The sequence below is a fragment of the Salvelinus alpinus genome, chromosome 30, assembly GCF_045679555.1.
Source record: "Salvelinus alpinus chromosome 30, SLU_Salpinus.1, whole genome shotgun sequence".
Lineage (NCBI taxonomy): Eukaryota > Metazoa > Chordata > Actinopteri > Salmoniformes > Salmonidae > Salvelinus > Salvelinus alpinus.
In genome coordinates, this window is record NC_092115.1 from 15,979,802 (window position 1) to 15,992,527 (window position 12,726).

Below are 12,726 nucleotides of genomic sequence, written 5' to 3' on the forward strand. Positions count from 1 at the left end.
CTTCAGATTGTTTTCTATCCAATACTACTAATAATATGCATATATTAGCAACTATGACTGAGGAGCAGGCCATTTACTCTGGGCACCTCTGTGCACCTTTCATCCAAGCTACTCAATACTGCCCCTGCAGCCATAAGAAGTTAAGTTACAGAAAAGTTAAGTAAACATCTGAGCAGAGGAATCTGACCAAAGGCTATGAGGGATGGCAGTCAGGACCATGGACAGCACCTAACCACCTAACCATTGAAGAAAGTAGACAGCGCCCACCTAATTAGGACCATGGGCAGTGCCCAAGCCATCGGGTCAATGGGCAGAACCTAACCATAACCAATCAGGACCATGAACAGCAGCTAAATAGAGAGAGAGCTAGACAGCACTTGCCAAAAAGAAAACATCCCTATTGATTCCCACGTCTGGGACCTGTTGGATTGGAGGGTTAGGGCTAGGGCCATTCCACCCCAGAAATGTCTGGGAACTTGCAGGTGCCTTGGTGGAAGAGTGGGGTAACATCTCACAGCAAGAACAGGAAAATCTGGTGCAGTCCATGAGGAGATGCACTGCAGTACTTAATGCAGCTGGTGGCCACACCAGATACTGACTGTTACTTTTGATCGCCCCCCTTTGTTCAGGAACACATTATTCAATTTCTGTTAGTCACATGTCTGTGGAACTAGTTCAGTTTATGTCTCAGTTGTTGAATCTTGTTATGTTCATACAAATATTTACACATGTTGAGTTTGCTGAAAATAAACGCAGTTGACAGTGAGAGGACGTTTCTTTTTTTGCCGAGTTTGTGTGTAATGCATTGCAACGATAGACTATTATTATACCCTTAAAGACTGAACTTTGTGAATGACGGCCACTGAAAAACAGGGACAAAGCTTCAGCATCATACAGCATTCTTTATTCATGGCAGAAGTAAAACACATTGTTTTATGTCATTGTTAAAAACCAACAACAAAAATGGGAAAAATACAAACATTTATTTTGGTCGACTCAAATTAAGTGGATGAATGTAAACAAATTTGATACTCTCGCAGTTGAATCCTAACTTGAGATCCACGCGTGTACCTCAATTTCCACAAATCTCCCATAAACATGAATTAATGTTTGCATGAGCCAGAGTTGAGCATGAGTGTCTCAAGTTAGGATTCAACCAAGAGTGGAATCAGGTGATTTTACACTAAAAACCCTGGTCTTAAATAAGCTGTGTAATACGAGGTTTCTGCCACTACAAGGGCTGATCACTTCAACATCCTGTGAGCTTCTAGGAGTTGCCCCATCCCCTGTTCCAGGATCAGATATATTTATACCCCATAAAGGTTACGTATAGGATTGGGCATAGGGACCTAATGGTTACATATATGACTGGACGTAGGGAAATCTGATTCTAGGCCTTCAAATTGACCTCATCTGTCAACAGCTAAACCTGAAAAATCTGGTTAATATAGTTAGAAACAGATCTATAGTCAGTTAGAAACTAACCTTGTGTCAACACATTCATGGTCCAAGTTGTTCCATAAAAACTCCAAGTCCTATATCCTTTCATTTACAAGCCATATTTAACCATACTTTATACAATGTGGTCATTGTTTTGTAGAATAGTCCATCTCAGAGCATTACATGTACATGCTATTTATATAGACAGCTGAAATATGATTGTCCATTTCAAAATGCTTTCTTCATGCTAGAACCAACCAACTCTTCACATCATAATGCCGGTCATTGTTCTGTAACGTTAAACACAATGAATCAAACACTGAAATCAGTTAGCTACAACCAACCATAAGCACTTCAGAAATATCCATTTGAGTTAGAATTATGGATACAAAAATAATCATTTCAATTACCAGTATTCTGGTTTCCTGATGTGAAAACCTTGTAATACAGTCAAACAAACTTATGTAATAAATAAAAAAATCTCAAAAACAGCCATAAAAAGTAGGAATGTAGCTGTTGCTGGCAGCCATCTTCTGTACTGTACCCTGTACGTACATGTGGAGGTATTGACAACATAAGTGCAAAAGGTGAAATGGCAATTATTCAGCTGAAGTAGTAGTGGCCTTATGACAAACCTGACTGTGGTGCCAGCCTAGCTTGCTAAGAAGCGGTGTTTGACATATTCATTTAAAATACGCTAAGTTTCTTCTTGTTGAAGACTCATGACAGGATGGAGCTTTAACCATAAATAGGCTTAAATATGACTATATGACTATTCGAAGGATCCCTCTGCTCCAAAACAGGCAACCAGCATGAAAGAGCATGGACTCTTCCACTGGGAGAGATGGAGAAAGAGAAAGATAGAGAGAAAGATAGAGAGATAGAGAGAGAGATATAGAGAGAGAGAGAGATGGAGAGAGAGAGAGACACAGGCGCTTTGTTTTTGGAGTCACTTGGTGAAAACAAACTGTCCTTTTACCTCGAGACCTCCTCTGTCCGGAAAACACACTGTTCTGTTCCCAGGACCACACACTCACACACTCCAGTGTGCTTCTCTAGAGTGGCACGCTGCCACGTCCTGTGCATGTCCTACTGACGGGCTGTGTGATGTTGCGGTGTATACTGGGTTGTGTGTGTGTGTGTATGTATACTGGGTTGTGTGCGTGAGTGTGTGTGTGTATGTACACTGGGTTGTGTGCGTGAGTGTGTGTGTGTGTGTGTGTATGTATATACTGGGTTGTGTGTGTGTGTGTGTATATGTGTGTATACTGGGTTGTGTGTGTGTGTGTGTATATGTGTGTATACTGGGTTGTGTGCGTGAGTGTGTGTGTGTATGTATACTGGGTTGTGTGTGTGAGTGTGTGTGTGTATGTATACTGGGTTGTGTGCGTGAGTGTGTGTGTGTATGTATACTGGGTTGTGTGCGTGAGTGTGTGTGTGTGTGTGTGTGTGTGTGTGTGTGTGTGTATACTGGGTTGTGTGCATGTGTGTGTGTGTGTGTGTGTGTATACTGGGTTGTGTGCGTGTGTGTGTGTGTGTGTATACTGGGTTGTGTGCATGTATATATACACTCAGTTGTGTGTGTGTGTGTGTGTACTGGGTTGTGTGTGTATGTATACTGGGTTGAGTGTGTGTCCTAAGAGTGTCCCTCTGTCTCTTCTCCTTCCCTGGTCTCTCAGAGAGCCTGCTCAGTGCTGGAGGCAGAGATGTCCAGTAGTCTCCAGGCAGCTTTGGGGTCGAGCTCCTCCTGGTCCCGACACAGAGCCCATACGTACATCATCCTCAACACCTTCTCCTGGGGGGGGGGTTAGGAGAGAGAAGGAAAGGTTGGAGTAACAAGAGATATCACCAAGAGTAGGCGAGAGGAAGAAGAGACAAAGAAGACAGGCCAATGGTTAGAAGAACGGGAAAAAAGATATCAAGGTTAAGGGAAGCAGGAATGGGCTAGAAGAAACAGGGCTAGAAGAAACAGGGCTAGAAGAAACAGGGCTAGAAAGAGGTCTAGGGAAGTAGGACAAAAGATACCATCTGTATAAAAGCCTGTTAGATTTAGATTTAAAATCCTGCTAAATTTAATTTGAGATTCTGGTAAACTCTGGATGTTTCCTTTCATGTGTTCTACCAATTATTATTATTTGATTATTCTCCATGGCAACCTATTGATAAAAAATGAATTAAAGGTTATTTCTCAGTTTTCAGTTGGCTTTTGTGGAGACCAGGGATATTTGTGCGTTTTTGACCAAATGTAAGTCATAACAAATACTTATTTAAATGCTATAAGTTTCCTATTGTTATATGTAAATACAAGTAATGTGTATGTAGAGAGGTAACTTTCTTCACCATTTTTTTTTGACCATGTTGTAATATGTGATTAGCCTCCCAGTTGGTGTAACTGTAATGTTCATTCTCCTGAGAGGAATTACGGTGTGTTATTTTTCTCTTATTGTAAATTGTGTATAGAGACTGCTGACATGACTGTTTACTGTAATAGTCTTTGACCAGAGTGCAGTCCGGTATCCGTCTACTCCCAGTGGCTAACCACATATTAGAGAGTATCAGACTGCATATTACCATCAAAGGCTAGAGAGATGGACAGGTTAAGGAGCAAAATGACCCAGGATAGAAAGAGATGGGTAGAATAGATATCACAGAGGTTGTAACCATGGTAACTCACTGGATCCCCTTCCACCAGGTCTCCCTTGGGACTACGAATCACCATGACCACCTGGGCCTGGAACGTGATGATCAGCACAGGGCCTTGATCCATGAGCTTCCCCATCGCCAACTGAGAGAGAGAATAAGAGAAGGAATGAAGGAATGGCAGAGAGGGAGCTGGGGAAGGAAATTATGTTAAACCTGAAATAACGACAATCAGCTGGCTACCAAAATGTTGGTGACCGACTTGTACATGTAGCTCAAACAGAGTAATGACGTGGCCTGGTTGGGCTTGACAGACACATTAATGTACTTACATCTATGTTGTCTATATCTAGGACCTTGGACTGGAACATTAGACCCAGGGCCCTGGCCTGTTGGATAGGGTGGGCCAGCTGACTGTATGTCTGAGGACAGAGAGACGAGGGTCAAAAGGAAGGAAGAACGCCATTTGAAAGTATTTTTCACCCTGATAGTGATAAGAAAATCTAATAAAAACTATATTTCTGAGAAAAGAAAGCATGCCAAGTAAACCCTTTTGTACAGACACTACTTGTTACAGACATCAGTAAACATAGAAAAGAGGAATAGAGTGCAGCCTGTATAAAACTACTTACAGCTTCATAACACCAGTCCTTCAGGACCTCCAGCTCTCCACGGATCATAGCCTGCACAACAGAGCCACATAGGTGCATTCCTAAATATTAGTTACTGCAGAGCTGTACAGTTCTCTTATCACAAAGCTAACCAACATATATTCAATTCTAGTGATCTATGGATTACACTTCTGGTGAGCATTTCAAAAGCTCCAAGTGCTCATGACTAACAATTCAAAACAACAAAAACATTGATTAAAAAAAGTGCTTGAAAGTGTTAGTGCCCTTACCTCTAGGATGTTGGGGATGATGTCCTTCTCACACTGTTTGAGAAAGGAGTCCTTGTCGAAGCTGGGGTCTGCCTTTAAGATCTCGGTCAGCACCTGAGACATCTCAGTCTTCGAGAAGAGACCACCTGCCAACCAAATAACAAGGATTTGATGTAAAAATAGTGGAAACCCATGTAGTCCAACCATCCATCAGAACATCTGAAGAAAAAGAGGGTAGTCACTTTGTGGCTATTGACATACCAGACAATATAACAGAGAAAGTATTGTGCACACCCAGTAATCCCCTCAGAGTGATTAAACCGGGACATCATTTAAAAGAGAGGTTGTTTACCTAGTAGATCGGTGACTCTGTCGGTCACGGCTCGAGATGCTCTGACAAGGGCGTTGTCACTCTCGTCATATTTCATTTTCATCTCAAAGAACCCTGAGGAGTGAGAAGAGGTACTTTAAGAAATGCTGAACTGCAAATATCACAAAGACTTCTAAGACTCTGGGACCCTCCACAGAAAATCAAATAAGATACAATGTAAAAGAAAGTGTTTCTTGATCAGGAAAAATCCCATCTCTGAAAGTCTTGACATCGAGATATAAGTATAACACCGAAAACTTTGCCTCCACTTTGCCCATATAATGAATATAGTGCCACCTGTTGACTGGCCAGTGAAGTGCACACAACCATGAATGTGACCTATGATTACATCACTCTCATGTTATCTGATGAAATACAGTAACATTCTCTTACTGTTGAAAACCATATTGTTGTCCTTGAAGTCCTTCCACTGTGCGTACCACTTAGAATCCTTGTGCAGAACAACACCTATGTCCTCTCTGTAAATCAAAATAGACAATTTATATCAATTGGTTGTATTTCCTAATAGTTTCAAGCATGGCTGAATGGACACACATAGCATTGTTGGCGAATGGGAAAATGTATCTGTTAACCATGGCATGGTTATGAACAAGTAAAAAGGGACATACTCATTGGCCTCAAAGACACGGTTGTCACTCTCCCCTCCCTTGAAGGAGAATTCACTTCTCTTCCTGAGTTGAGAAGGAGCCCTATAGGTACCATCGTCTACCACATCAATCTCTCTCTTCACTGACTCCATTCCCTGTACACACACAGAGGGAGGGGGAAAAGGTGATCAGTATATCAGTAAAATTATTCCATAGAATTCATGACGTTTGACTCATTTTCAGCCTCCATTTGATGCTTCAATGTTTCTTAAAAAGTCCTTCCAACAGCTGGTATTTACCCCAAAACAACTGGTTACAACTGCTACATTCTTATGCTTATTTAAAATCATTCAACACAATTAATGATACATAGTAATCATGTAAATAAGCCCATTTTTAAGCAGGAACTGGGTAAATAGCAGACAAAATAATAAAATAATAAAGCGTAACCAATTTCCTTCAATGGAGAGTTGTGTTACTTATTTTAAGTGCCAGTCTCTGACCTGTGAGATGGCCCTGAAGGCGCTGGTCGCTCCCAGCTTCTCTCCTCCCTTGGACACAGACTCAGCAGATTGCCTGGCCGTCTTGGCTGCCTCCTCCACCCCCTCCTTGATCTTCTTCCCCAGGTCTGTACGGGTCACTTCCTCAAAGCCCTGGACAGACAGACATGGACCACAACAAGTTATAATGACTTTACTACAGGCAGATTAGTGGCAAGCTACTATAAATAACAGTTCCACATAAATGTCATCTTTGGGTTAGAACTGATATAGAAGTGAAGTTTAACTCATAAGCTGTCCAATACCTCAGCTGAAATAAAAAATTTATAAGAGAAATATAAAAACAGATTTACACCATTGATGGGCTAAAAGGAGTACATAAGGATTAAACATTTGCATTTAGGATTCATTCTGAGGGTTTACTTCAACTGATAATGTCAATGACCTTTGTTCCATGCATCATTTTCAAGAGTGTTACAATGACTCACCTCCTTCACAGTCTCTGACAGAGTCCCCAGGGTCTTCTTGAACACCTCAGAGGTCTTTACCGTCTCTGATTCAATTGTTTTCTGGCAGAAAGAAACGGTTGACATTGATGAGACGTCACATTAGTCAAGCATCAAGTGTGCATGACATCACAAGTGTTTATTCGGAACACAGATGAAAGTCAACTTGCCACCAACCCTAGTCCTGGACAGCATGTGCAGGCTTTTGTTCCAGCACAGCACTGACCATTAACCTTATCATCAAGACCTTCACTAGTTGAAGGTTAGTACTGGGCTGAAACAAGTCTGCACAACCAAGGTGAGTGACCATGGGCTTAAAGGGACATTACACTCCAAAATCAAATTTGAACTTACAAATTTCCTCCGAGCCTGTTGCAGGGCATCCGACTCCTCCAGCCTCTTGGCCTCCTCTCTAAACTTCTTGATGTTCTCCTTCATCTCCTTGTCCTTCCCAAACTCCTGCCTCAGGTTCTCCACAAACCCCCCGAAGAAGCCTTTACGACTAGGTCGTTCTGACGCATACCGCACCTGAGAGAAAGATGGCACTTAAAATATAAGTGAATGACAGAATATTAACAGTTGGTGTATTGGCTAGTTAGCTACCACCAGATCCATCACTATTCGAAGGTCAACTAGGATAATGCGTTGGATAATGCATAGCTACCTGCACAGGGACAGCCGGAGACCAACCAATTCTGTAGGCATCTCCTCTACTGAATGAGGAGAAGACAGCACGGGATGGCAGGAGTAGAAGACGTCTTCCGACCAGCTGAAGAGAATTACAACATGGGCTATAACCAAACATTCCTATTGAAGCTATTACAATACATATCTACCTGTTCTAGCGTTATGGTGTAAAAAAATAGAAATAATAGGCTGATATGCCTGATATGTTTAGCTAGCTAGAATGTTCATGAACACCGACCGGGGGGGGGCTATGGCCCATTTCATAACTGTCATCACATAATAAAATGTCACGTTATTCAAGAAATATCGTCGAATGTTAAATACTGAGCTGTAAAACAAAGCAGTCAATATCCATCGATTGCCAGTGCAAGCAAGGGAGTTAAACTAAAACAAATCTCACCTCATAGCACCGACACACGGAGGCTGCCATCTTGATCTTGAATACATGGGGCATTGGGCAATGAATGGAGGAACGTCTAACGCCCCACCCTGCAGACTGTCGACCAATCGCGTTCAGGTTGTTATGCTGCGTCACGCGGTTGCTAAAACTAATCGTCACGCAATCCCTTTTTAAAGTCAGAGTATGAGTCAGGAAACGTGCCTATTTTCCTCGAAAGTGCGTAATGTCACGATTCAAAAGCTATACAATATTACAGATAGCAAGTGTTAAATTGCCACACACAATGTTGTCGAACTTTTGCTAAAAACCTGTATGCTACCCAGCCAGCATAGATGTTATCTGCATATGAGAGTTTTTATCACATCACGGAAAATATTTGTAATGTTGTACTTCTTGTTGACGAAATTCATGCTAATGTTGGGTTGTTGAGCTAGCGCCCAATTGACTCCCATTCACTCCTTGAAGGAGCTGGGGCAACGTACACAATGGGCGTTAATACGATTCTAATGGAGTTTCCCATCTCCTTAAAAGTGTCTCTGATGGAGCACGTGCAACTCCGCTGCAGCTGACCTCCTGACGGATCCAATGGGTGGAGACTAATTTGAGGAGGTGAGTGTGTGTCCTTCTGCAGTCAAGTGCCTGCCCTAGCATCAGTAAGGAGAGGTCTGCAACCTGGTCTCTGAGCATTTTGTATTTCTGTATGATATGTTACGTTTTGTATTAATTTCTGGATGTCCATCATCCATTTCGTATGATATGTTACAAATTGCAATGTGTACAATATGTTATGAATTTGCCAAATATTCAATGTTTTTTATTTATTTTACCAGGTAAGTTGACTGAGAACACATTCTCATTTACAGCAACAGAATGGGGAATAGTTACAGGGGAGAGAAGGGATGAATGAGACAATTGTAAACTGGGGATGATTAGGTGGCCATGATGGTATGAAGGCCAGATTGGGAATTTAGCCAGGACACCGAGGTTAACACCACTACTCTTACGATAAGTGCCATGGGATCTTTAGTGACCACAGAGAGTCAGGACACCCGTTTAAGGTCTCATCCGAAAGACAGCACCCTACACAGGGCAATGTCCCCAATCACTGCCCTGGGGCATTGGGCTATTTTTTTTAGACCAAAGGAAAGGGTGCCTCCTACTGGCCCTCCAACAGCACTTCCAGCAGCATCTGGTCTCCCATCCAGGGACTGACCAAGACCAATCCTGCTTAGCTTCAATCCTGCTTAGCAAGCCAGCCGTGGGATGCAGGGTGGTATGCTGTGGTATGTTACGAATTTGCAAAATGTATGATATGTTCGAATTCCAACTTGTTGTGGCTAATGTTAGCTAGGTGGCTAACATTAGCTAGCTCCAGGGGTTAGGAGTTAGGTTAAAGGGTTAAGGCTAGGGGAAGGGTTAGCTAACATGTTAAGTAGTTACAAAGTAGTTAAAGAAGTAGTAAATAGTTGCAAAGTAGTTGCAAAATGCTAAAGTTGTCTGTGATGAGATTCAAACACACAACCTTTGGGTTGCTAGAACGATTATATCCGCGGGAGTACGGGTTTAGGGTAATTAAATATTGTGTGGCTGAAGGGCGGGTTGGTGCTGGCAGGTTGAAAATCCATAAATGGATCATTCTTCGGCAATTTATATAGGTTACATTGAGGTTTCTCTTTCATTATTTTAGGCTATCTGGTATTAGTGCATAAGCCTAAACTTTAGGGCTTAATTGTACGCACGCCAAAAAGCCTACAAAGCCAATCTCCAAATAATGCTTTTGGGAATGGGAAGAAAAATCCACGGAGGCAAAAAGGACAAAAGTTTAATTCTATAAGACAAAAGCTGCGAAAGGAGAGTTGAAAAAAAAGATGAGCGAGTGCCAGAAAAGTAATGTTTGGGAAAGATTTGGTGAAGTGGTAAAAGAGGATGATAGTTGTGTGTGATGATTGTGAGGCAATATACATATTAGACAGTCACAAGATGGGGACTTCAAATAGGCCTATGGCATGTCAAGGGAACTGTAGCCTACTGTTTAGATGGGTTAAATGGAAACTGAAATCTGGACACTGACTGTAGGTCTATAACCTCTCACACAGCCTTAACAATAACTCCTGCAGAATTAAGCATTTCTTGTAGTAAAATTATTTACCAAATGTAGGCAAAATTTGGACTTGGGAACAGGAGTGGGAAATATGATTTCTTTCTTTCTGCATCTTGAGAGAATGCAATGCTCAGTTAGATACAATATGTAAAGGTGTTGTCTTCATCATAAAAGCTGAGAGTAGGCTTTTTCAACCACATAAAATATGCATCGCAGCCTAACTGAAATCTTATCAGAAACACATTGCATTGTTTTCATAGATTTATTTTTCCTTACAACCGGTCAAACGGATGTAATTTGGACATTTTGCACAGAAAATCTTTCCCTTTGTTTGTGCGTTATTGTATTTTCTCCCCGGTCCCTAAACGTCTTTGCTCCGCGAAAGATGACAGAGAAAATTTAACCAATGTCAACTAGATTGAAGATTCATTCTATCGATCTATTACATTATTCTGTTGAGCAAAGGTTTATTTAGTCTTCTAGGGCAACATATGATGACAAAAGAGAAAGTTGACAAACAAATAGCCTACCAAAATGTCGTAAATTATAAGCAGAAACATATCCCTGTCAAAAATCGTTGTCATATTTGACTGTAGCCTATAGCGCATTTGATATATTCGCGGGTAAGGGTTGGTTGCGGGCCTCAGATTTTCACTTTATCACATATAGTCTGCCGGTTGTGCATGGCTTATGAGTTATTAACAATTGCGGGCGGGTGCGGGTGAAGAAACAGCTGACCTGCGCACCACTAGTTCGAGTTATACCCTCCTTTAGTTTTTGCCTTAAGTAACTGTCTATCTTATGTAACTGTAACAGTATAACTTTAGTCCGTCCCCCCGACACGGGCGCGAACCAGGGACCCTCTGCACACATCAACAACAGTCACCCACGAAGCATCGTTACCCATCGCTCCACAAAAGCCGCGGCCCTTGCAGAGCAAGGGGAACCACTACTTCAAGGCCTCAAAGCGAGTGACGGAACCGATTGAAACGCTATTAGCGCGCACCACCGCGACCTAGCTAGCCATTTCACATCGGTTACATAACCATACCAAACGTAACTTATCATACTAATTTCAGTATCCCGGAATTACATTTACTATGTTATGTCATACTCTGAGACCAGTCTGCCATTTCTAGACAGAAGTTTGCTTCAAAACCCTAGATATCTTTAGCATTGACGTCTATGCTAAAATTAATTTACATGTTCATGTTATGCGCATTGAATATATCACATGGCTTTTTCTTTGCAACTCTTCACTGTTGACGTTGAGACTGGTGTTTTGAGGGTACTATTTAATGAAGCTCACAAGTCCTCAACTGGCAGCTTCATTAAATAGTACCCACAAAACACAAGAAGCGACTCCGGGATTCTGGCCTTCTAGGCAGAGTTCCTCTGTCCAGTGTCTGTGTTCTTTTGCAAATCTTAATCTCTTAATCGGCTAGTCCGAGATAAGGCATTTTCTTTGCAACTCTGCCTAGAAGGCCAGCATCCCAGAGTCGCGTCTTCACTGTTGACATTGAGACTACTGTTTTGCGGGTACTATTTAATGAAACTGCCAGTTGAAGACTTGTGAGGCGTCTGTTTCTGAAACTGGACACTAATGTACTGGTCCTCTTGCTCAGTTGTGCACCGGGGCCTCCCACTCCTCTTTCTATTCTGGTTAGAGCCAGTTTGCGGTGTTCTGTGAAGGGAGTAGTACACAGCGTTGTACGAGATCTTACGTTTCTTGGCAATTTCTCGCATGAAATAGCCTAAATTTGTCAGAACAAGACTAGACTGTCGAGTTTCAGAAGAAAGGTCTTTGTTTCTGGCCATTTTGATCCTGTAATCAAACCCACAAATGCTGATGCTCCAGATACTCAACTAGTCTAAAGAAGGCCAGTTGTATTGCTTCTTTAATCAGAACAACCGTTTTCAGCTGTGCTAACATAATTGCAAAAGGCTTTTCTAATGATCAATTAGCTAATCCAAGTTTATAATTTTAAAAGGCTAACACAACGTGCCATTGGAACACAGTAGTGATGGTTGCTGATAATGGGCCTCTGTACACCTATGTAGATATTCCATTAAAAATCAGCCATTTCCAGCTACAATTGTCATTTACAACATTAACAATGTCTACACTGTATTTCTGATCAATTTGATGTTATTTTAATGGACAAAAAATGTGCTTTTCTTTCAAAAACAAGGACATTTCTAAGTGACCCCAAACTTTTGAACAGTAGTGTATATATTAAAATACAAAAACAGTCATAGGAAGCACAAATAAAACATGACAAATCACCCAGAAAAACCATTACAGTCCTCCACAAATAAGTCCCCAATCAATACTTTAAATTGCCCGAACGGCACTGGGACATCAAGATGAAATGTATTTAGAATGTTGTTCCTGCAATACGGTGCATTAAAACTAAAATAAGATTTACCTAGCTCGGCGGAGACCCTAGGAACCTCAAAAGTTAACCAATTCTGTGAATGGGTTAGGCAACTAAGGTGTCTATACTTCAACATCAAAGTTAGATAAAACGGCATTTATGAAGTAGCGCCTTGTAAACAAAAAGGGAGTAATGTAGAGATCTACAGGTCATTAG

General features: G+C 41.6%; 1 protein-coding gene across 1 annotated transcript; it reads right to left on the reverse strand.

Annotated features, from left to right (window-relative positions):
• Positions 1–882: 882 nt before the first annotated feature.
• Positions 883–8,179, reverse strand: LOC139560301 (mitochondrial import inner membrane translocase subunit TIM44-like). The gene is made up of 13 exons (XM_071376951.1): positions 8,032–8,179; positions 7,609–7,713; positions 7,299–7,472; positions 6,927–7,007; positions 6,442–6,591; positions 5,960–6,093; positions 5,724–5,809; positions 5,313–5,405; positions 4,982–5,106; positions 4,713–4,763; positions 4,413–4,502; positions 4,115–4,225; positions 883–3,235 (listed from the first exon to the last, which is right to left on the reverse strand). The coding sequence occupies exons 1-13, from the start codon at positions 8,083–8,085 to the stop codon at positions 3,116–3,118; spliced, it is 1,374 nt and encodes a 457-aa protein (XP_071233052.1). The 5' UTR covers positions 8,086–8,179; the 3' UTR covers positions 883–3,115.
• Between the last annotated feature and the right edge of the window lie 4,547 nt (positions 8,180–12,726).

Bases quoted from the DNA above. Each gene is read 5' to 3' on its own strand.
- LOC139560301 (XM_071376951.1), bottom strand. From the start codon at position 8,085: ATGCCCCATGTATTCAAGATCAAGATGGCAGCCTCCGTGTGTCGGTGC. The intron at 4,226-4,412 runs GTAAGTACATTA...TCTCTCTCTCAG, and splicing joins TAGATATAGACAACATAGAT to TTGGCGATGGGGAAGCTCAT. The intron at 3,236-4,114 runs GTGAGTTACCAT...CCCCCCCCCCAG, and splicing joins ACCTGGTGGAAGGGGATCCA to GAGAAGGTGTTGAGGATGAT.